Consider the following 25,664-nt stretch of genomic DNA (forward strand, 5'->3'; position numbering starts at 1 on the left):
CAACCAGCTGTCTGTCTAAAATACTGGCACACAGCTCGGACCCCACAAGACATGCCACAAGAGGTCTCTTCACAGTCCCCAAGTCCAGAACAGACTACGGGAGGCACACAGTACTACATAGAGCCATGACTACATGGAACTGTATTCCATATCAAGTAACTGACGCAGGCAGTAAAATTAGATTTAAAAAACAGAAGAAAAGAAAACCTAATGGAACAGCGGGGACTGTGAAGCAACAAACATTGGCACAGATACATGTGCGCACACACACACACACAAACATTTAGTACTGTAGATGTGGTAGTGGTGGAGTAGGGGCCTGAGGGCACAGTGTGTTGTGAAATCTGTGAATGTAGTGTAACGTTTTAAAAATATTTATAAACTGCCTTAATTTTGCTGGACCCCAGTAAGAGTAGCTGCTGCTTTGGATCCATAATAAATACATATACTGGTGATGTACTGTACCAGTAAAACATTTGGAAACACCTACTCATTCAAGGGTAAATATTTATTTTGACTATTTTCTACATTGTAGAATAATAGTTAAGACATCAAAACAATGAAATAACATATTGAATCACACAGTAACCAAAAACAAGTGTGAAACAAATCAAAATATATTTTTTAGATTCTTCAAAGTAGCCACCCTTTGCCAGCTTTGCATAATATTGGCATTACCTCAACCAGCTTCACCTGGAATGCTTTTCCAACAGCCTTGAAGGAGTTCACACATAGGCCGAGCATTTGTTGGCTGCTTTTCCTTCACTCACAGTCCAACTCATCCCAAACCATCTCAGTTGGGTTGAGGTCGGGTGTTGAGGCCAGGTCATCTGATGCAGCACTCCATCACCCTCCTCCTTGGTCAAATAGCCCTTACACCGCCTGGAGGTGAGTTGGGTCATTGTCCTGTTGAAAGACAAATGATAGTCCCACTAATCACAAACCAGATGGGATGGCGTACCGCTGCAGAATGCAAGTGTGCCTTGAATTCTAAATTAATCACTGACAGTGTCACCAGCAAGCAACCCCACGCCATCACATCTCCTCTTCCTGCTTCACGGTGGGAACCACACATGCGGAGATCATCCGCTTACCTACTCTGCGTATGAAAAGGACATGGCAGTTGGAAGCAAAAATCTCAAATTTTGACTATAGGACGGACTTCCACCGGTCTAATGTTGATTGCTCGTGTTTCTTGGCCCAAGCAAATCTTCTTGTTATTGGTGTCCTTTAGTAGTGGTTTCTTTCCAGCATGAAGGCCTGATTCACGCAGTCTCCTCTGAACAGATGATGTTGAGATGTGTCTATTACTTGAACTCTGTGAAGCATTTATTTGTTAATTTCTGAGACTGGTCACTCTAATGAACTTAGCCTCTTTAGCAGTGATAACTCTGGGTCTTCCTGTGGTGATCCTCATGAGAGCCAGTTTCATCATAGTGCTTGATGGTTATTGCGACTGCACTTGAAGAAACTTTCAAAGTTCTTGACATTTTCCACATTGACTGACCTTCATGTCTTTTAGCAAATAGGGATATCTTCTGTATACCGTTGGGCCAGGAACTGAAAGGTAGACCGAATCCCCGAGCTGACAAGGTAAAAATCTATCGTTCCGCCCCTGCACAAGGCAGTTAACCCACTGTTCCGAGGCTGTCATTGTAAATAAGAAATTGTTCTTAACCTCTCTGCGCACGGAACCCGGTAGCGGGATGATATTCGACAATTTACGGTGATCGCTACATAAATACATAACAGATTTAAAAAAGGATTTACTGCGAAAGAATACGATGCGATTATCTGAGGATAGAGCCCCATAAAAAACAACTATTTCAACCAGCACAGGCGTAACAAAATCACAAACTGCAATAAAATAAATAATTTACCTTTGACGATCTTCCTCTGTTTGCAATCCCAATGCTTATTGTTACACAATGAATGTTTTTTTGTTTGATAAAATCCATTTTTATAGCCTAACACGAAACATTTTGTGAACCGCTTGTGTCGTGAATTCCGTCTCATTCCATTTTCGACGACACATTCGAGGTAAATACACACACAAAATGTGACTTTTCCAGTCATGTTTGGTTTCATTGCAATCAACTGGTTTGTTTGTAACACAACCAAACCTGATGGGTCATTTCGCCGGACGTATTGACTGAAAGAAACCGATTTGAAGACAACAAGTCATGACATCTTTGTGCACCAATGATTTGCCTGCTGTTTCGTTGATTGACTGTATTTTAACCCAATGACCACTGATCGTGTTGAAATCTAGCTGGGTATATTGCCAATGAGCTGAGATAAACGGAAATATGTAATGTTTATGTGTTGGAAGACCATCCCATTGACGATTCATACCGGAAGGAGCAACGCACGTTGAGCACAGCATTGTTTTGGTAAAGCGCATATTCAGCTGTTTATATATCAATCAGTATGGCGACTAAGTCAGGAAAAGCTAAATCTAAGTCTAGATATACAGATGTACACACAATTTTAGAAGAAATTGATTGAGGACGATTCATTTAGCGATTCCCAAATGGAGGAATATTTTTTGAAAGGAGAGGACATCGTTTTGGACTGGTAAGTTCTTCTCATGCTAATGTCATTGTTTGAAATTAATAATATAAATATTATTTGTGAAATGAAATAGCCTATTTGAGGCTGTTGAGGGGAGGGCAGGCCCACAACAATGGTCAAAGTGAAATGGAGACAGTAGATACAGCTGGTCTGTTGTAATATAATAAAGACAGTAGATCTAGCTGGTCTGTCATAATATAATAGAGACAGTATATCTAGATAAATTATCATAATATAAATGAGACAGTAGATCTAGCAGGTCTATAATAATATATCCAACCTTATGTTCCCTGTACTCTATATACAGTGCCTTGCGAAAGTATTCGGCCCCCTTGAACTTTGCGACCTTTTGCCACATTTCAGGCTTCAAACATAAAGATATAAAACTGTATTTTTTTGTGAAGAATCAACAACAAGTGGGACACAATCATGAAGTGGAACGACATTTATTGGATATTTCAAACTTTTTTAACAAATCAAAAACTGAAGAATTGGGCGTGCAAAATTATTCAGCCCCCTTAAGTTAATACTTTGTAGCGCCACCTTTTAGAATACCATTTTGGTATTTTGTATATAGTTATTCTATTCAAAATGTATAACTTTACCAATTTGGCCACTTGGGTACATTTGGGCTACTTGTGTGGGACACCTGGGTGACTTCATGATAAATGTTATGTAACACACTCATTTTGGAAGTTATCATTCTGAAACTTTGCACAAGTACTGGTGCCCTCTTATGTTTTTCACTGAAATTTTCCACATCATCCTATCTGAATGTTTGTTCATTTTAAAGATGATACAAAGATGATAAATAAATAAATGTCTTCAGGCAGAAATTGAAAAAAGTAGGGAGGTAGCTCTAAGAGGTTTTAATTAACTGACTTCCCTCGTTAAATAAAATATACCACCCCTACCTTGTCACACCACAACTGATTGGCTCAAATGCATTAAGGAAGGAAGGAAATTCCAAACTAACAAGGCACACTTAATTGAAATGCATTCCACGTGACTACCTTAGGAAGCTGGTAGAGAGAATACCAAGTGTGTAAAGCTGTCATCAAGGCAAAGGGTGGCTACTTTGAAAAATCTAAACTATATTTTTGTTTCTTTAACACCATTTCCTTCATCATATTCCCAGTGGTCAGAAGTTTACATACACTCAATTAGTATTTGGTAGCATTGCCTTTAAATTGTTTAACTTGGGTCAAACGTGTTGGGAAGCCTTCCACAAGCTTCCCACAATAATTTGGGTGAATTTTGGCCCTTTCCTCCTGACAGAGCTGGTGTAACTGAGCCAGGTTTGTAGGCCTCCTTGCTCGAACACGCTTTTTCAGTTCTGCTCACAAATTTTCTATAGGATTGAGGTCAGGGCTTTGTGTTGGCCACTCCAATACCTTGACTGTGTTGTCCTTAGGCCATTTTGCCACAACTTTGGAAATATGTGTTGTGTCTTTGGCTATGCCGGATTAAGTGATATGATTTTATAGAAGAGCATGTCATTTCTCTGTAATTAATATTACCTGATTAAGCTAACCATGTAACTGTAATTAACTAGAAAGTCGGGGCACCACAACATAATATTTATAGAGCTGTTATCTTCCGAATAAACTCTTAAAGACCTAGTAATATCTTACATCAATATCAGTCCATATTAATCGTCCCCTTATTTCAGTCTCATCTGAAACTTGTAAATTCTTGGTTTTCTTCATGAACCTTGGCTAACAAGTTGAATCAGCAATACAAACTTTGGTTTAATTATTTCTTTACTAAATAATCACACAGAATTACATATACACAGAATGCAAATTATGTCATACAGAAAACGTTCCTGGTGGACGGAGCCGACATGACGGCTGGTTACACAAAGCAAAGGGGGTTGCATTTGAGTGAAAGAGCGGGAAGACTGAGGAACAATGGGAGAAGCTATGCTATCATAAATATAGTATCTTATGCATTCTAAATTACAGCCTATTTGGAAAAGGAAAATGCAATAAATATTTACGCTTCGGTAGGTTGGTCGTAGATGCTGGCCGTGCTGCCCAACAGAGATCTTCCTGTCCTCGGAAGAATGTCTCTGGTAGTAAACTGAATACGTTGCAGTATCGTCGTTGTGTGTTAGACTGGACCCATCGTCCGTCCTTTCCTAGCCCACGTTTACAGCAGCCACTGCTAACTCAACGTCTAGGGGGTATCACTTCTGTAGTGAAGAGTTCAAAGTTCATACCATTTGCAACTATAGTTCACGCTGGGGTTGGCTTACCTCTGTAGTTGACATGTTAGTACTTTTAACGTGGGACCGTCGTCCTCAGAACAGGTTATTATCTGAATCCTTCTGACATCAGACCGTCGCTCTAATGTACCCGGAACAAAAGGTTATATTTTCGTAAAGGGCTTATATAGTGGAGGGAAAGAAGGGTGTGTTTCATAGTTTATAACCAATGTCTCTTCACAGGGGCGGGCCACTGATTGAGCAGAGCTTTAACCTTATGAAAACCCAATTATTTAATTTGGAAGCTAAAATTACATTTCATCTTTTCACAAATAGTTTCATATTTAAACATTTAAATTGCACAACAATTCCATGTGAATCTGATAACTATAATGTGTAGACTTTCCAGGATAGTTTGTCATCCTATCATTAATAAGAATGTCTCAGATGACAACCGAACTGACATATTCATTAAGTACCACTGGATATTTTCAACTGGTTGGATTACCGAAATATGGTTCCTTTCCCCCCACCTTTTGATGTTCCCCGGCTCACTATGTTTAACAAAGGCTTTTCAAGAGGCCTTCAGTAGAGTCAAGAGAGGAAAGGGAGAAAGGTATTTATGGGGGGGTGGGGGTCATAAACCTTGCCCACAGGCCAACATCATGACATATGCTTGGGGTCATTGTCCATTTGGAAGACCCATTTGCGACCAAGCTTTCACTTCCTGATTGATGTCTTGAGATGTCACTTCAATATATCCACATAATTTTCCATCCTCATGATGCCATCTATTTTGTGAAGTGCACCAGTCCCTCCCTGCAGCAAAGCACCACCAAGCTTCACGGTTGGGATGGTGTTCTTCGGCTTGCAAGCATCCCCCTTTATCCTCCAAACATAACGATGGTCACTATGGCCAAACCGTTCTATTTCTGTTTCATCAGACCAGAGGACATTTCTCCAAAAAGTACAATATTGGTCCCCATGTGCAGTTGCAAACCATAGTCTGGAATTTTATGGCGGTTTTGGAGCAGTGGCTGGGGTTGAGCGGCCTTTCAGGTTATGTCGATATAGGACTCGTTTTACTGTGGATATAGATATTTTTGTACCGTTTCCTCCAGCATCTTCACAAGGTCCTTTGATGCTGTTCTGGGATAGATTTGCACTTTTCGCACCAAAGTACGTTCATCGCTAAAAGACAGAACGCGTCTCCTTCCTGAGCGATATGACGGCTGCGCGGTCCCATGGTGTTTATACTTACGCACTATTGTTTGTACAGATTAACCTTCAGGCGTTTGGAAATTCCTCCCAAGGATGAACCAGATGTCTTGGCTGATTTCTTTTGATTTCCCATGATGACAAGCAAAGAGGAACTGAGTTTGAAGGTAGGCCTTGAAATACATCCACAGGTACACCTCCAATTGACTCAAATTATGTCAATTAGCCTATCAGAAGCTTCTAAAGCTATGACATCATTTTCTGGAATTTTCCAAGCTGTTTAAAGGCACAGTCAATTTAGTGTATGTAAACTTCTGACCCACTGGAATTGTGATAGTGAATGATAAGTGAAATAATCTGTCTGTAAACAATTGTTGGAAATATTACTTGTGTCATGCACAAAGTAGATGTCCTAACCGACTTACCAAAACTATAGTTTGTTAACTAGAAATGTGAAACGAGTTTTAATGACTCCAACCTAAGTGTATGTTAACTTCTGACTTCAACTGTATGTGTCCAAACTTTTGACTGGTACTGTATGTAAATAAGGTATGCTTTTCTTTTCAGTTTTCATCTTGTCATTATGGAGTGTTGTGTTTTTTATTTAATCAATTTGAGAATAAGGCTGTAATGTATCAACATGTGTATAAAGGGAAGGGGTCTGAATACTTTCCGAACGCACTGTGTAGCAAACAAAGGGTCAATGCACGGGCATCTCGGCCCTCACAGCTAAGGTCCATGTGGAGAGCATAAGCTGGGAAGTTTAAGTTCTTCAGTCAGTTTCCTTTTGATTGCTAGCAATAGCATAAATTAGTTTAACAGTCATCTGACAAAAGTTATTGATGATGTGAATTTCTGTGCCTCTGCCTCCCCACACACTGTTTTCACCATATCAATTACAGCTGGTAATATCGATCTCTGCTATAGTGTGGTTTCATAGCGTTGTGGGCCTAGCAATTCACCGTGGGAATGATTCCAGTGCAACGGTCAAGTGATGCCTTTTCCCGTGATCTAAGGGAATGTCTGGTTGAAATTCATCTTTCAGATTTGAATAACTATCATTTAGATTTTTAAGGTTAACCACATAACGATTGAGATAAAGCCAATATTATATTTTTCGTCTAATTTTGGTTTTAGGATTTTGGAAATTCTCCTGCGACTCACATATTGCCGCGATCCCTAGCTCGGGAACAGGTTCGCTAATTTCTCCAGATACAGACTGTCCTCGGAACTGTTTTACCATTTCCTGTTCACTTGTAGCAGACAAATGAAAAGTCTGTCGTCCGTGAGAATTTCTTGTGAAGTGTCCGAGTGTTGGGTTACGGTTGCTAAGCTTTGATTGGACAATCACTGTTCAGGAGCGGAGATTAGCAAAGGGTAAATTAAGTAGTTTACTGTGATTGTTTTCAATTAAATGTAGTGCATTCGTAACCTAACCATTATGAAACCTCCATTTGATAAAATAAGCCTCACATGGAAAATTAGCCATTACATTTTTTTATGACCAAATTCAACACCGACCTCCATAGAAAAATTCCTCACGTCAGCTTATTTTCGTGGACAGATTTTGGACTGAGTAAAACCTCTTGCATCACCTTTTCCTCTCTGGTTTAACTAGTAGCTAGCAGATGGTTGATCATATGGGCAATGCCTACTACCGAGCTTCTCGCTTAAACTAGCTGCTGCTAGCAGTATGTTGAGAAATGAATACCCCTTCACTTGATGAAAGTTGAAAGTCATCTTTTATTGTACAATAAAAGATCACATACCATGTTCTGAGTTATCTGATTGGTCCACAAGGGAATATTGGTGCTAGTTCAACAATTATTTTTTATCCACAACTCTGTTAATGTAGCTTACATCAGCCAGTACTTTTCTTTTGAAGCATGATGTTCCCACCCACGGTGCACTTTGTTCAATGTAGCTTTACAGTAAACCCATTTAGTGAACACTGAGCTGAAAACGAAGGTCCTAATCTGTCAATGGTCCTTATGCAAGCAGCTGTTGAACAGAAACTTGAAGCATGCATGCAGACACACACAGAGTGGTCTGCCATCTCTGCAACTTGGATTGTGGCAATTTTCAGGGCCTATATAACCAGCATGTCCAGGCATGCAATCACAACACACATAGCATGGCATTGGAAAGCCAGAGCCTGCATCTTTCCTCTGACATGCAAATACATAACAGAATTGATGAATAGGGCCTGGCGCCTAGTGTCTGACCTGACTGCAGAAATAGGTTATAGTACAATTCAGTCCAAAGTTCAAAGATACAATTGACCCCATCCCAAATGACCCACAATCTATGGCACATGTTAAGTGCGTTATACCTTTTCAGGAAAAGTTATAACATTTATGTATTTTAAACTATTCTTGCCACAGGTGATGGCAAAAAAAGATACAACAAACATTCTAAAATGTGAAAAGGGCCAGCAAGCCTTAGAAGCGTGACTGTCGTCCCTCTGAACCCTTTAACATTACACACCAGGCATAAACATGAAAATGCTTAGACAAGACTTACAATAAATACATATGAGATACATGACTTGAAATCAATCTGACCGTTCCATAAATTACCAAAGACTAAATTAAAAGAAAACACAGTAAAATGATTTCATAAAATGAAGACTGAATAAATATTAATTGACCTTCAACTGTAGTCACCTACTGCACCAATTAGTTGTTTTTCAAGTTTTTACATACAAGCAAAGTAATAGAAAATTGGTGTGGGCTGGTGTCTTGAGATCTAATAATCTACTTTATATTACTCAGCCAATGGTAGTGGAATATTGGATCCAACATGCAGAATAGGTCTACAATTGGATGAGCATTGGTTTTAACATCACATCCACTTCAGTTGTATACATACCGTGCACCATTGATGTGTGTACGAAAACTGAAAGCCTGTTAAGTGAATATAAGCATGTGAAAAGCATGTTGTTTGAGTGAAACAAGGGGACCCTCAGACATGACCAATCAGGAATTGCATGGCACCCTTCACATTGATTACATTAGATATGATTGGAATAGGTTCAGGGATGTTTCTGCACTAGTACTTCAGCCTAGATGTAATAAATTATGTAAATCAGTGGAAAAATACCAAACCAAATCTCAGAGGCACTGATGAGAAAACAGTAATAATTCATTGTTCTCCATTGTGCTTTGGAAGATTGTTTGAGTCACTTCATGGAGTAAGTGATAAAGATAACTTTGAAGAAAATCTTTCAATCACTGCAGTGACTGATACCAGCAAATGTCCAAATGCTGGTTTTGCACATTACCAAAGTATGTATGCATACAACTGAAGGGGCATTTAAAACAAACTAAACAAAATTATTTTGATATATAACTTCCAATATGGAGATGTAACAAAACATCTATATATCTATATCTATATATCTATATATACATATAGATATATATATCTATCTATCTATCTATCTATATATATATCTATACATATATATATCTATATATAACACTAGCTAAATAAGGCATTTTACTTTTAATATAATCAACTAAGTTTAATGAAAAATGTCATATTTGGTGAAAGTTTGGCAAAACAAATTAATTTTATAGTCACAAGTTGTGACAAGGCAACAATAACATGTCTTCCAACAAAGAAAGATGACGCTAGAGCAAGAGGTAGAAATACAGCTCTAGAACAAAACGTCACCCATGGGACAGGTTGTGCAAGTGTGCGCATGCATGTACACATACACAAATAAAAGCTTAATAGACAGAATACAGGTAAACATTCACCAAAAGGACACTTTTCTAATATGATTTTTTTTTTTCACAAACAAAAAGAGAAGTCAAGTTGTTACACTTAGAAGCCAAGTCTAAAACATATACCCCAAAAAACAGACCCTGTTGTAAAATGGAGAATAAAATCAGCTTTTGCATCCATTTAGTGTAGTACATTATGTTAAATACAATAAACACTGGTACTGATTTTGCCATTTCCCCCCCAATGTCAAGGGACATAATGGAGAAAACTAAAAATGTGGTGTGCATGTAAACAAAAGGAACAGCAACATACAGCTAAATAGATTGAACTTTTTTAACATTCTGAGTATGACCTAGTCTACAGGAGTTTTAAATGCTTATAAGGGAAGAAAAGGAGATCACGAAGCCTTTAAAACAACGAGGCACTCTGCCACTGCTTTACATACAGTATCTGTGATCAAACAACTAACTTTTCCCTAACACTGGAAAGGCAGATGGGAATGGACATATATTTATATTTTGCACATCCCCACCACCCCTTTCTCTTAATGAAGTACCCTCTGTGTGCTTGTCCCTCACCAGTGAGGCACTGGCGCTCTCAACAGAGCCCTCTGTGACAGACTGTCTATGGTACCTCTTCACTGCTCCCACACTGACACAGATGATCACATCCCAAAGTGACTTTGTGAGATTATATATTTTAAAGCATTATCAAAACTCAGGATTAGTCTTTGCCTTTTTTTTTTTTTTGAGTGGCTGTCGTACTGAATATGTGTTCTCTTGATTGGTTATACTAGCATCATTGTTTTCTCTAAATCTGTTATACGCAGTGTTGTTTGTCTATTTTCCCTTTAAAAATGTTTTACATAGCAGTAACAAGACAAACAAAATAGGGATGGACAAAAGCTGTCCTATTCAGAACTTCTTAGCAGCATTTATGCTACTAATCAAACTTGGGACTGCAAGTTACCTTGCATGCATTGATATAACAAGTATTATATTCAACACATTTTAAAGGACCTTCAAATAAAATTGCTATTAGTTTTAGGCTTTAATGGGATATTCACATTCCTTAATTAACACCATCAAGGAAACTGAGGGGACAGTAATCACTAAACGGCTACATCATTTTTGGTTGTGATCATTAGGCACCAAATGGATAAAAAAATGTACTGAAAAAGGGTGGGACTACTTGATAAGAAACACATTTTAATTTTCCATTGAAACCGTTTGACAATGTTCTCCATTGCATGCCCTAATGAACACAACCCACAATCTTTATCCTCTTCAGTCAAACAGGGTCCCGGCTTTACCTTTTTGCAACCAGGACATACCAGGTTTCTAAATGATGTAGCAGACCGTCAAGGATGCTTGAATTGTTATAACCATGTAACAACATTGAGTAATTCCTCCCTTCGCAAGTGTGTGTTTGCATCTCTTTCATGAAGTGCTTGAATGGAGCATGTGTGGGCATATATAATATAAGATAATCACAAATTTGCTACAGAGCAGATCCATAAAAAACAAGTGGATAATAAAAGTATTTACATAAAAATGAAGGTACTTACACACCACAAACTTAAAACTGTTGCACAGTAAGAAAGAGGTGGGAGAATAAGTATATTGTGAAGTCTACTCTGCCCCCCTTGACACGCTCTCCTCCTCCATCAAGCTAATCACCATCGTTCCTCTCTCCTCTTCAACGCTCTTCTTGGGATTTACCTCTGGAGGATCATGGGAGTCGTGTCCCGTGCCCTCCTCCTGAATGCTGTCCTCCGTCTGCTCCCTGTCCTCCGGCCCAGCCTGGTCAGCCGTGCTCTCCCCAGTCTGGCCATCACTGTGTTTTTTCGGAGGCCCACTGTCCGTCTGTAAGTGGCTGTGGCTGCCTGCCTCCACCACCCCCACCACCACCCCTTCCTCCTTTGTTCTTTTCTTCTTCATCTTTGGGCTGCTGGAGGAGTCTGCAGGCGGCATGCCTGGCAGCGCCATGACGCCCCCGTGCGGGAGGAACATGTGAGGGTACAGCAGTCCATGGGACATCCCCGGAATGAGGAAAGGGTTGAAGGCCTGGTGGCTGCCACTGCTGGTCGCTGTGGTGGTGGTGATGGCCGCAATGCTGTGGCTGCCCATCGCGCCTTGCTGCTTTTCCTCCCTCTTTCTCTCTGTGCCAGACTGAATGCCGGAGCCCTCGGCCCCTGTGCTCGAAGATGCCTGGCCGGGGCCTCGAGAGGGGCTACTGGCCATTGAGGAGGAGGCCACAGTGGTGGTAACTGCAGCCGTGGAGGACGAGGTGGAAGCGGAGCAGGTGGGCGGCAAACCCATCAGCCCCTGAACGCTGAACATGTGGGGGGTGCCGTGTACGCCGTGGAGCATCATAGGCAGCATGCTCAGACCATTCTTTGCGTCTTCACCGGCGGACACAGCAAAGCCATGGGGGAATCCCATCAAGCCTGTGAGTGGGATGCCCTGGACATTGCGGAGGTTCTGGAGGCTGACCAGGTCCATGCTGCCGATCAGGCCGCCGTTCATACAGAGCGGGCCCATGGGAGACTCGGAGAGGAGGGGCTTGGGCATCTCGCTGCGGGGACGACGCCCCCGGCGGCGGGGCCCCTGGTCGCGGCACACGGGCTCAGTGAGGATGCGGGTGAACTTGCCCTCAGGAAGAAAACCCTGGAAACACAAGGCATTAGCTTAAGGAAAATGCAGGGATGGTTTTGAAGGACATCTGTAATCTGTGAGGCAGTAGGTTCTGACAACTGCACTAGTCAAGATGAGTAAATGTCTAATTAAAAATGGAAACATTCTAATGAAACTATTTGATGGGGCATTTATGTGGATATGAGAGAGTGAAAATGCCATGCTACTTACAGAGTGTTTCACTACATCTGCCCAGTCAGGTGCCACGCAGTACTCAGTATTTGCATCCAGCCATCGTGAAAGCTCCTTGATTGCTGGAGCCATAGCACCCCCAAGCTACAGCACAGAAGAATACAGCCCTCAATGAGTTCTTGTACACACACACACATAGCATAAATATAAATTATGCATTTGTGTATAATTCAGGCAAACATTACATGTAATGCAAATTTTGTTAGGCTATGTCTTAAAGAAGTGTATTCAATCAATGTGAAGGAGCACAGTTGGGTGGGGAGAAGCATCTTCATTCACCTGTTAACCACGGGCAAAGAAATGCCAGGAGCTAGGTTTTTAAACATTTGGCGAAATAATTAAGTGAATATTGTAATTGTAAGTACAAATAAAAAGCACTTTGTCGTATAATAACTTTTCATTTACCCAATAAAAAAATTGAACTTCCATGCGTTTCCATCCCATTTTTTCCTCCTTTTTTTTTTAAGAGGGTGGATCAGCTTAATATTGCAGAAAGAATGTTGCTTCCAATGTAATTGTCTGCATCATTTCCAATCCCCCATATTTTTTGGGTAAATATATAGATCCATACACGCATGCATATATACATACACATACCTATATAGACATACATACTTTTTTAAAGAATATACCTTTATTATTATTCCCCACAAACCCTTCCGCCGATCCCCCAATTGAAGTAAACTAATAAACACTTCCGCTTCTACCTTCAATCCATACATCTTATACACATTCTACAGACAGTCTACTTTATAATAGTTCTCTCTTGTTTGTTCTTAGTCCTTCCTCTATATCTGATGTCCATCCAGTTTGATTTCTATTTGTAACTATGCCATTTCACAAAAGTTCCGAACCTATATATATTCTACAGATCCCGTATGTTTTACATTGTTTATATTGTTATTAGTCCCACCCTTCAGCTCCATTCAACACCTCCCATCTGTCTCTCAACATCATCCATTTCGGATTTCTACTTGCCATATATTTTTCAACTGTGCTGTGATGCTTCACAAAATAATTGAACCTTCCTATTCTCATTGCTTCTACAGATTGTAAAATAAAAATAAACATTTTTACTAAAATAATTATTAAATTATTGATTGATTGACTATGGCTTTTCAAATCACCCAGTATTGCTATCTGTAGTGTTAGTTCCATCCCATTTTTACCTCTGTCGATGCTTTTGTCACAAAAATGATTGGGTTAAACAGCAAATACCCACTCGGGCATGGTGTAGCCAACAACTCACAGACAGCGTACAGTAGGTGAGATTATTGATAAGAACAAGATTTATTTGTCAACTGGCATTCATGGTCAAATTGCTGCAAAGAAACCACTACTAAAAGACACCAATAATAAGAAGAGACGTGCTTGGGCCAAGAAACACGAGCAATGTACATCGGTGGAAATGTCATTTGGTCTGATGAGTCCAAATTTGAGATTTTTGGTTCCAACCGCAGTGTCTTTCTGACTTAGAGTAGGTGAACTCCGCATGTGTGGTTCCCACCGTGAAGCATGGAGGAGGAGGAGGTGTTATGTTGTGGGGGTGCTTTGCTGGTAACACCATCAGTGATTAGTTTAGAATTCATGGCACAGTTAACCAGCATGGCTACCACAGCATTCTGCAGCAATACACCATCTCATCTAGTTTGCGCTTAGTGGGACTATCATTTGTTTTTCAACAGGACAATCTCCCTACACACCTCCAGGCTGTGTAAGGGCTATTTGACCAAGGAGGAGAGTGATGGAGTGCTGCATCAGATGACCTGCCATGCACAATCACCTGACCTCAACCCAATTGAGATGGATTGGGATGAGGTGGACCGCAGAGCGAAGGAAAAGCAGCCAAGTGCTCAGCATATGTGGGAACTCCTTCAAGACTGTTGGAAAAGCATTCCAAGTGAAGATGGTTGAGAGAAATACCAAAAGTGTGTAAAGATGTCATCAATGCAAAGGGTGGCTACTTATATATTTTTTGGTTACTACATGATTCCATATGTGTTATTTCATAGTTTGGATGTCTTCACTATTATTCTACAATGTATAAAATAGTAAAAATAAAGAAAAAACCCTTGAATGAGTCCAAACTTTTGACTGGTACTGTATCTATTTCACCGACCCCAAAAATTATCCATCAATCAAACATATTTTGTTTACAAAAAATAGAAAAGTTTCCCCACAATTTGCTGTTTCCATCAGGTACAGTACTCTCATAAAAATGGTGGGATGGAAACATGGTTAATGTCAGTGATGTTATGTGTGCTTGTGCATCAGTGTTCGGTGTGTGCGTTTGAGTCAAAATAGTTACCCTGCGGCCAGTGCTCCTGTGGACCACTGGCACCCTCTCCTCCCCTGTTAGGGAGTTGACATCCAACTTGGTGGGGTCTTTACAGCGATGCCGCCTCTGCTTGGGCCGCTCCACAAAGCTGTGCAGAATCGCTGAGCCAGGAGACTGAAACCCCAGATTTGGCAAGAAAAGCACACTACTCCAAATGATATTCACTTACTTTAAAACATACTATAAAACCAAACTATAAAACCAGCTGGTGAGTTGAACCATTCGTAACAGAAACGTTCTCAAAGTTCACAAGTTTTTCAGAAATCCCAGTTTCCTCCTGCTTATTCCCTTTTGAATCCAGGAATCATCCAACTGGGATTTCACTAAAGTAAAGGGAATTTGAAGAATGGATAAGATGAATGTGCATGGAGGATCAACTCACCGGTGCGAAAGTGGGCACCTCCATGCTACAGTTGGGATTCTGTCGCAGCCATTCCATCAAGCCATTGTTGGCAGCCTCTCTGTCGATGGCCACCACCTCTGACAGGGTGGGGGTGGAGGTTCCCGGGGGGCACTCAGGTGGGGAGGAGGTGGACGACACTGCAGAATGACTGGTGACTTCTACCCTGCCCTGTAGAGGAAAAAAAACACAGGGAAACAAATAGATGTATTTGATTCCCAACACAACTCTAGTATGAAGTGCTTGTGATTAGTGTTAGACAGTATAATGAATCTCGATACTAGAACGATACTAGAACATGAAAAACAGCTTGTACTTCTGTCAAATGTGTCTAACGTCGTGTACTGATTGAGAGGACCAAGTCTGTCTATCATTGCAGCTGATGTCCCGTACCTCATGCCTGCACCACTTACTCATTGCTAGAGCAGTGTCTAGGCAGCACCATGTTAGCTCTCCACTCAAGCTGCACAGAAGTTAACACACTTGAATCATTTTGAAACTAAAGATACCGGTAGCTTCCAGCTTTGTAGAATAACGTTCTATGCAAGTCACAGCTGAACTGACAACCATTCACAATCCTAATACTACGTGATATAAAAAATATAAAAACACAAAATATGCTGATTTCAAAACATGTCAACAAAAACGTAATGAACTCACAACGATCTCTCACTCACGTCCAAAGATACTGTAGCAACCCTGACCTATAAGCTGTGCTTTTATAGCACAGTCGATTTCCGCAGGGCTAACGGCAAGAATGTTGAGGGTTCTTGCCGGATTCCCTGCCTGTTTCATTACATTGGTGTCAGAAGTGAAACTTCAAAACTCAAAAGATGCCCAACGATTGAACAGAGCAATCGCTGAGGTTATCTGTCTGGATTAAATGCCATTCTGTGACTATGGCTAATACACCTTTTCTGCCATGGTATCGTGATGGTATTGAGTTTTGTGATACTAAAACTGGTATAGTGACAACACTACTGGTGATACGCTATCTTACAACCTTTATTGCAAATTAATTGCTTCCAAGCACCAAACCACAAGAGTCAACTGTATTGTCCTTCCCCCTGAACTTGGTAGGGGGACAGGTCCACAGTAATTATCATCAAAACCAGGTGGTGCAGAAAACTAGTACCATTAAGCTGGCTCTTTTTCTGCTCACAAAACCAAAATAAGTTTTGACTTGACAAACCTGTTTTTCCTGCACATGCATTCCTCTGCTCTTGACAAACCCGATGTCAACCGTCTCCATGTTTCTCCGTCTGCCTCTCCTCCGGCGCATGATTGCGTCGTCACACCTCAGGTTGCCATTGACAATTTGGCCGGTGACGGGGTGGATGAGACCTGCCTGCAGGATCCCGGCCATGTCCTTCCCCACTGAACCCTGCATGGCGCTCATGGCGGGCAGTTTTCGGGCAACGGGGTGGACCTGGTGACTCATGTGGCCTACAGTGGCTGCCGCGTCGCCCCCAATACCCAGATCCCCGGCCTTGGAGAGGTCCATGGCCGCCTCCTGCCATCCGTTGAGCAGCAGCGCCCCACCTCTGTTCGACACGGTTACAGGCATATTCTCCCCTGTGTGGCACTGCTTACTGAGCACCTCTGCCTTGTATTCAAATGCACGCCTACCCCGCTTTAGTTCAGGCAAATAGGGCGGCGCCACCAGCCTCTCCTGCAAGAGAGGCAAGGATGTCAACCTCCAGCCTCCCTGGCTGCATTCCCCGGCATCTCTTGACTTGTACTGAACAGGATGGAAATGGAAGAATGGAAAAATATTAATGAATACCGACAATAGACTGGCGAATATCCACAAAAACGTCACAAAAGAAGGATTTCAACAACAATGGTTATGAAGGGACAGAAGATGAACATGGGCTAGTCACCTTGGGAAGGCGGGTTACAGGAGGGGCTGGGATGTTGAAGTTAAGGCTCTGGGATGGCTGTACCCTGGCTGAAATGAAGCCAGCCCTCTGGTGCACAATGTTAGGCACACAGGTGTTTGCCAGAGAGCTAGGGGAGTCATACTGCTGGCTGGAGGAGGGCCACTTCCCCTTCAAGATGGCGTGACAGATGCTGTCCAGGCGGTTGATGATCACCCGATCCTGCAACGCAAAAGAGCACAAAAAAGTACCACGCATTATTCCCCTGGATCCCAGTATATGGCCTAGCTGCAAAGTCAAAATTGGCTATATCGTGAAAATGTACACTACATTATCATAGGTATGTGGACACGTGCTCGTCGAACGTCTCATTCCAAAACCCTGGGCATTAACATGGAGGTGGTCCCAACTTTGCTGCTAGAACATCCTCCATTCTTCTGGGAAGGCTTTCTGGGAAGGCTCTTGTGGCTGAATGGAAGCATTAGTTAGGTCGGGAACTGATGTTGGGCAATTAGGCCTGGCTCAGTCGGCGTTCCAATTCATCCCAAAGGTGTTCGATGGGGTTGAGGTCAGGGCTCTGTACAGGCCAGTCAAGTTATTCCACACCGATCTTGACAAACCATTTATGTATGGACCTTGGTTTGGGCACGGGGGCATTGTCATGCTGAAACAGGAAAGGGCCTTCCCTAAACTGTTGCCACAAAGCTGGATGCACAGAATTGTCTAGAATGTCATTGCATGCTGTAGCGTTAACACTTCCCTTCACTGGAACGAAGGGCCCTAGCCCAAACCATGAATAACAGCCCCAGACCATGATTCTTCATCCACCAAACTTTACAGTTGCCACTACATTTGGGCAGGTTGCGTTCTCCAAGCATCCACCAAACCTAGATTCGTCCATCAAACTGCCAGATGGTGAAGTAAGAGACATCACTCCAGAGAATGCTTTCCACTGCTCCAGTCTAACGGTGGCGAGCTTAACACCACTCCAGCCGACGCATGGAATTGCGCTCGGCCAAACCCATTTCATGAAGCACCCAACGAACAGTTCTTGTGCTGATGTTGCTTCCAGAGGCCGTTAGGAACTCGGGTAGTGAGTGTTGCAACCCAGGACAGACCATTTTTACACGCTACGCGCTGCAGCACTCGGCGGTCTGGTTCTGTGAGCTTGTGTGGCTCTAGCAGGGAAGACATTTGACAAACTGACTTGTTGGAAAGGTGGCTTCCGATGACTGTGCCATTCTTCTGTAAGGCCATTCTACTGCCAATGTTTGTCAATGGAGAGTGCGTGGCTGTGTGCTCGATTTTATACACTTGTCAGCAACGGTGTGGCCGAAATAGCCAAATCTACGAATTTGAAGGGGTGTCAGCTTTTGATCTGAATTAAACATAAGGTTATGGAAATTTGTCTAAGGATTAGTTTGAAAATCAGATTTTGGGAGAGAAATTGTTATACCCTAATCAGATAGTGTCAACCAATTCCCCTGGGCTAACAGGAAATGGAAACTTTTCAAGGCAGTTGGCAGGTCATCCCGCCATGTACCATACCTTTGGCCACTCGGAGAAGGAGTAGAGGGCTTTTTCCTGCAGCAGCTGGGCGATGGTGGGCTCCCGCGCGTCCTGCAGACTGTCAGGCATCTCACACATGGACATGGGGACGGCAAACTGTGCCACCTCCACATAGCTGTCCACTGTGGAGAGAGACAGTGAGACAGTGACTCAGTGCAAGACAGACAGACAGACAGACAGACAGACAGACAGACAGACAGACAGACAGACAGACAGACAGACAGACAGACAGACAGACAGACAGACAGACAGTGACTCAATGCAAGACAGACAAACAGACAGACAGAGACAGACAGACAGACAGTGAGACAGACAGACAGTGACTCAGTGCAAGACAGACAGACAGACAGACAGTGAGACAGACAGACAGTGAGACAGACAGACAGTGACTCAGACAGTGAGACAGACAGACAGTGACTCAGTGCAAGACAGACAGACAGACAGTGAGACAGACAGACAGACAGAGAGACAGTGACTCAGTGCAAGACAGACAGACAGACAGACAGACAGACAGACAGACAGACAGACAGACAGACAGACAGACAGACAGACACAGACAGACAGACAGTGACTCAGTGCAAGACAGACACAGACAGACAGACAGTGAGACAGACAGACAGACAGTGACTCAGTGCAAGACAGACAAGACACAGACAGCCAGACAGAGACAGTGAGACAGACAGACAGACAGTGAGACAGACAGACAGTGAGAGACAGACAGTGAGACAGACAGACAGTGAGACAGACAGACAGTGAGACAGACAGACAGTGAGACAGACAGACAGTGACTCAGTGCAAGACAGACAGACAGACACAGAGACAGACAGTGACTCAGTGCAAGACAGACAGACAGTGAGACAGACAGACAGACAGACACAGACAGACAGACAGTGACTCAGTGCAAGACAGACAAGACACAGACAGACAGACAGTGAGACAGACAGACAGACAGTGACTCAGTGCAAGACAGACAAGACACAGACAGACAGACAGAGACAGTGAGACAGACAGACAGACAGTGACTCAGTGCAAGACAGACAGTGAGACAGACAGACAGAGAGACAGTGACTCAGTGCAAGACAGACAGACAGACAGACAGACAGACAGACAGACAGACAGACAGACACAGACAGACAGACAGTGACTCAGTGCAAGACAGACAAGACACAGACAGACAGACAGTGAGACAGACAGACAGACAGTGACTCAGTGCAAGACAGACAAGACACAGACAGACAGACAGAGACAGTGAGACAGACAGACAGACAGTGAGACAGACAGACAGTGAGAGACAGACAGTGAGACAGACAGACAGTGAGACAGACAGACAGTGAGACAGACAGACAGTGAGACAGACAGACAGTGACTCAGTGCAAGACAGACAGACAGACACAGAGACAGACAGTGACTCAGTGCAAGACAGACAGACAGTGAGACAGACAGACAGACAGACAGACAGACAGTGACTCAGTGCAAGACAGACAGACAGAGTGAGACATACAGACAGTGACTCAGTGCAAGACAGACAGTGAGACAGACAGACAGACAGACAGTGAGACAGAGAGACAGTGAGACAGACAGTGAGACAGACAGACAGTGACTCAGTGAAAGACAGACAGAGACAGTGACTCAGTGAAAGACAGACAGAGACAGTGACTCAGTGAAAGACAGACAGACAGAGTGAGACAGACAGTGAGACAGACAGACAGTGACTCAGTGCAAGACAGACAGTGAGACAGACAGACAGACAGACAGACAGTGAGACAGACAGACAGTGAGACAGACAGTGAGACAGACAGACAGTGACTCAGTGCAAGACAGACAGACAGACAGTGACTCAGTGCAAGACATACAGACAGACAGTGACTCAGAGCAAGACAGACAGACAGACAGACAGTGACTCAGTGCAAGACAGACAGACAGACAGAGACAGTGACTCAGTGCAGGACGACACAGAGACAGTGACTCAGTGCAAGACAGACAGACAGAGTGACTCAGTGCAAGACAGACAGACAGACAGACAGAGACAGTGACTCAGTGCAAGACAGACAAACAGACAGTGACTCAGTGCAAGACAGACAGGCAGACAGACAGTGACTCAGTGCAAGACAGACAGTCTGTCTGTCTTGCACTGAGTCACTGTCTGTCTTGCACTGAGTCACTGTCTGTCTTGCACTGAGACAGACAGACAGACAGACAGACACAGACAGACAGACAGTGACTCAGTGCAAGACAGACAAGACACAGACAGACAGACAGTGAGACAGACAGACAGACAGTGACTCAGTGCAAGACAGACAAGACACAGACAGACAGACAGAGACAGTGAGACAGACAGACAGACAGTGAGACAGACAGACAGTGAGAGACAGACAGTGAGACAGACAGACAGTGAGACAGACAGACAGTGAGACAGACAGACAGTGAGACAGACAGACAGTGACTCAGTGCAAGACAGACAGACAGACACAGAGACAGACAGTGACTCAGTGCAAGACAGACAGACAGTGAGACAGACAGACAGACAGTGACTCAGTGCAAGACAGACAGACAGAGTGAGACATACAGACAGTGACTCAGTGCAAGACAGACAGTGAGACAGACAGACAGACAGACAGTGAGACAGAGAGACAGTGAGACAGACAGTGAGACAGACAGACAGTGACTCAGTGAAAGACAGACAGAGACAGTGACTCAGTGAAAGACAGACAGAGACAGTGACTCAGTGAAAGACAGACAGACAGAGTGAGACAGACAGTGAGACAGACAGACAGTGACTCAGTGCAAGACAGACAGTGAGACAGACAGACAGACAGACAGACAGTGAGACAGACAGACAGTGAGACAGACAGTGAGACAGACAGACAGTGACTCAGTGCAAGACAGACAGACAGACAGTGACTCAGTGCAAGACATACAGACAGACAGTGACTCAGAGCAAGACAGACAGACAGACAGACAGTGACTCAGTGCAAGACAGACAGACAGACAGAGACAGTGACTCAGTGCAGGACGACACAGAGACAGTGACTCAGTGCAAGACAGACAGACAGAGTGACTCAGTGCAAGACAGACAGACAGACAGACAGAGACAGTGACTCAGTGCAAGACAGACAAACAGACAGTGACTCAGTGCAAGACAGACAGGCAGACAGACAGTGACTCAGTGCAAGACAGACAGTCTGTCTGTCTTGCACTGAGTCACTGTCTGTCTTGCACTGAGTCACTGTCTGTCTTGCACTGAGACAGACAGACAGACAGACACTTATTTTTGTCCAGTTCATATCACTATTTTGGATGCATGTAAAACTACCTTCATTACCTGGAGTTTGGGGCCTCTCCTCCTTGATCTTGTCCTTTACTTCCAGCAGCACCTCTGTCTGCTCCAGTTTGGGCGTGAGGACAGTGCTGTCAGGCTCCAGTATGTCTGACTTGCTCTCAGAGCTCTCTGGGTCCAGAGGGAACTCAAGTTTGATCTGTGACACTCCAGCCACACGTGGGGACAGTGGTGGCTCAGGCTGGGGCCTGGGGACTGAGAAGGATGGGGGCAGAGTATATGTAGCATCAACAGTGGGGAGTGTGTGTTCGCTTAAAGTGCTCTCTGCTTCGGCAGGCCCCTCGAAGGCCGCTTCAGGTTCTACGTCGTACTGCTCCAACGGCCCTGTGAATGGTCCTTCTGGTGCTTTGTCTTTACCGAAGTCTTCCAGAGGACCATCCACTGGGTCCTCCTCCTGGGAATCCATGGGCGATATCTCCAAGGGTTCTTCAGCCTGTCCCTCTAGAAGCCCTTCCTCCACTAGCCCTAAGGGCATGTCCCTTTCTAAAGTCTCTTCTCCTGGCCTCTCTAGAGCCACCTGACATGACTCCACTGGAGAGCCCATTCCCATCCCATAGCAGGGCTCCTCTTGGAGAGTGTCCTCGCATGGTATACATGAGATGTCCAGGCCCTGCTCCAGCCCCACCAGACTAGGACTGTCCACAGACATCTCCTCTTTGTCAAACTCAAAGGACACATCCCTCTCTGCCTCCCTCTCGTCGGGGCTGGGCACGTGGGCGACAGTGTCAGAGTCACTCAACTTCTCCTCTGGCTGCTCGACATCACCCTGGTTGTGGTGGTGGGGGTGCAAGGTCATATGGGACAGCGACAGGTGCGGAGGGGGGGTGTAGGAAGGAAGGGGGCTGGCGGAGAGGTTTGTGTGTTCTGCAGCAGGCTCCTCCTCGCTGACGTCAATGTTCTTGAACAGCGTGAAACTGGAGGGCAGCGGCTCCCCTGGGTCGCTCCGGGATGAGGGTATACCTAGGCAGTCGTCAAGCACTCCCCCAGCTCCGTCCTCCCTTCCCCCGTCTCCTGTCTGCTCCTCTGTGTCCAGGAACTCTGTATCAAGGGCTGGTGCCCCCAGGATGGGGTCGGCCTCGTTGAACATGCCCACGACATCTGCTGTGCCTGTGTGGTCAGTGCTCTCCCAGGGCGCCTGCAGCTCCTGTTCCAGCTCCAGCAAGGGGGCCATAAGGCCATTCTCTTCCGAGGAGCCCACCAGCACGTCGCTGCGCAGCTTGCCTGAGATGATCGGGTCCATGTCGGCCGACTGCTCGCTGGTCAGCTCCCCCTGCACACCATACGAGTTGAGCATGCTCTGGCCGCCCTGCGCTGAGTTGAAGGGGAACCCGTTGAAGGCCTCCTTGGTAGACTTGCCATGGAGGGAATCTGAGGCCAGGCCCTCATGCTGCAGTGATGCCAGTTCCAATGACTCATCCAGAGGGGGGCAAACCAGGAAGCCCTCCCTTGGCCCAGACACCATACCTAGGCTGCCACCGGGGCCCGTGCCCACTATCTCTGGCGGGTGACCGTGGACGTTCGGGTGAGAATGGAAGTGGATCGAAGAGGGGATGGCTTGGTGACCGTACTCCAGCGGCTGGGGAGAGTGGCATTGGCCGAGGCCTGTCTCATAGATGCAGCAGGGGTGGTGGTGCGCTGAGGGGGCCATGCCTGCGTGGTGCACACTGGGTTGGTAGCCCTGGTGATTCTCCTTTTGGACGTAGTTGCGGTGGGCCTCCAGGAAAGATAGCTGCGGGTCGTTAAGGATGTAGTAGTCAGTGCGGCTGAGGCCGTGGCGGGCCGCTCCAATCAGGAGGTCGCGGTCGTGCTTGCCACACTCCCACCACACAGGCAGGTAGAGGCTGGGCCGACACAGCTGCAGTCGCGGGCCCAGCAGTGGGTGGCGCAGCACCTGCTCCCTGACCTTGCGCAGCAGCTCGATACGGTAGAGGGTACGTGCTGCTCGCTCCTCTGTGATGGGCTCCACAAACAGGTTGTGGTCCAGAGGCCCTGACAGACAGATGGACGGCTTACTTTCGTATAAACAGTATAATTAAAATCACACCATTGCAATGTCACTACTACAGTATAAATAATACTAATCATGTCAAATCTACCACCATGCTTTTCAAAGCGCAGCTAAAATAAGCTAAATAGTGAACTATCCCTTTAAGACACATTCCTTTGGCAGAAACGATTGTTAAAGGCTGAGTAAGTCGTTTTAGAAGGTTGCAGGACGCATTACTAACCAACAGTTGCAAATCCCAATAAAAATACGTAATACGTAATTAACTTTCCTTGCTTTGTCTAACTACACTATCTTGAATATAGTAAATACGTTTTGTGGTTCAGAGTGCAGTATTTATTTAGTTTCATAAAACAAAAGTACGCAAGCAAGTTTCTCACTGGCTTTAGTCAGAGGGAGCAAGTGGCAAGTGCAGGGTGGTTGCCAAGAAACACGTGCCACGGAAGGGAGGCAACGTCAGTATAGCAGTACAAATCCAATGACTCCATGCTAGATTGGGGACGAACAATTAGCGTGAAAATTTGTCCCTTTCAGCCCGAGTGGTGCAGTGGTCTAAGGCATTGCATCTCAGTGCTAGAGGGGTCACTACAGACCCTGGTTCAATTCCAGGCTGTATCACTACCGGCCGTGATTGGGAGTCCCATAGGGCGGTGCACAATTAGCCCTGCGTCTTCCGGTTTGGGCTTGGCCAGGATAGGCAGTCATTGTAAAATAAATAATTTGTTCTTAATTAACTGGCTTGCCTAGTTAAATAAAATGTTTAAAAAAGCCCATTTCCAGTTTGCTTCATTTTTTGTGCAGTGCAAACCCAACTGAGACCAGGTACACTTGTCATTATCCCCACACCACTAGACTACTGCAACAACATAAACCCTCACATTGATGCCACAAAAGAGAGAATGTGTGTAGTTTCTGGATATTGATTAGCGATGGTCAAGGACGCACAGAAATTCCAAAGTGTGGAGTTTTTAGTTCAGATTATTTGTTTATAATATAGGTGATCATACACTTGGAGGCAGGCCCACCCACTGGGGAACCAGTCCCAGCCAACCAGAATTGATTTTTTCCCCACAAAAGACCTTTATTACAAACAGAAATACTCCTCAGCACTTTACATGTTGCATTTATATTTTTGTTCAGTGTACATTATGGCATTCCCTAGGGTGACAAATTCTGGTAACTTTCCAAAAATTCTGAGGTTATCCAGAATTCCTGGTTGGAGGATTCCTAATTTCCGGGTATTCCCTTGTTATTGCACCTTTAAGGGCAAGCTCTCTTGCTTTGCCTCCTGTTGAGTCGTTACCTTCGTCCTTCCTGGGGGGCAATCTGCAGGCAGTGCGGCACATGGACACAAAGCTACTGAAGTATCTCTCCAGGCTCTCGTCGGTCTTCCTCTCCAACCGGGCAAAGGAGCGGAAAGGACTCCAGTCGAATGCTTTCTTCTCCGGGTCGTACACCACACCGAACGACGACACGGTGCGGTAGAAATCTGCTTGCTCACGCCGTGTCCACCT

The 25,664-nt window shown here is 44.3% G+C and overlaps 1 protein-coding gene across 14 annotated transcripts in view; it reads right to left on the bottom strand.

Annotated features, from left to right (window-relative positions):
• Positions 1 to 7,724: 7,724 nt before the first annotated feature.
• Positions 7,725 to 25,664, bottom strand: part of LOC110527654 (ATP-dependent chromatin remodeler CHD6) — a 99,493-nt gene continuing 81,553 nt past the window's right edge. For 10 of the 14 annotated variants that reach the window (XM_090240594.1, XM_090240596.1, XM_036983151.2 and 7 more), the window contains 9 exons: positions 25,454 to 25,662; positions 22,122 to 24,134; positions 18,788 to 18,930; positions 17,243 to 17,461; positions 16,552 to 17,100; positions 15,342 to 15,530; positions 14,930 to 15,073; positions 12,601 to 12,705; positions 7,725 to 12,402 (listed from right to left, as the gene is read on the bottom strand). In XM_090240594.1, the coding sequence (XP_090096720.1) occupies positions 11,365 to 12,402; positions 12,601 to 12,705; positions 14,930 to 15,073; positions 15,342 to 15,530; positions 16,552 to 17,100; positions 17,243 to 17,461; positions 18,788 to 18,930; positions 22,122 to 24,134; positions 25,454 to 25,662 (4,609 nt within the window). In that variant the 3' untranslated portion in view covers positions 7,725 to 11,364. Of the gene's footprint in view, positions 12,403 to 12,600; positions 12,706 to 14,929; positions 15,105 to 15,341; positions 15,531 to 16,551; positions 17,101 to 17,242; positions 17,462 to 18,787; positions 18,931 to 22,121; positions 24,135 to 25,453; positions 25,663 to 25,664 lie in introns of all 14 variants that reach the window. The other 4 variants (XM_090240600.1, XM_090240595.1, XR_016497167.1 and 1 more) reach the window with 3 other exon arrangements.

Source organism: Oncorhynchus mykiss, chromosome 7 (assembly GCF_057628025.1).
Source record: "Oncorhynchus mykiss isolate SJ-2025 chromosome 7, ASM5762802v1, whole genome shotgun sequence".
Classification (NCBI taxonomy): Eukaryota; Metazoa; Chordata; class Actinopteri; order Salmoniformes; family Salmonidae; genus Oncorhynchus; species Oncorhynchus mykiss.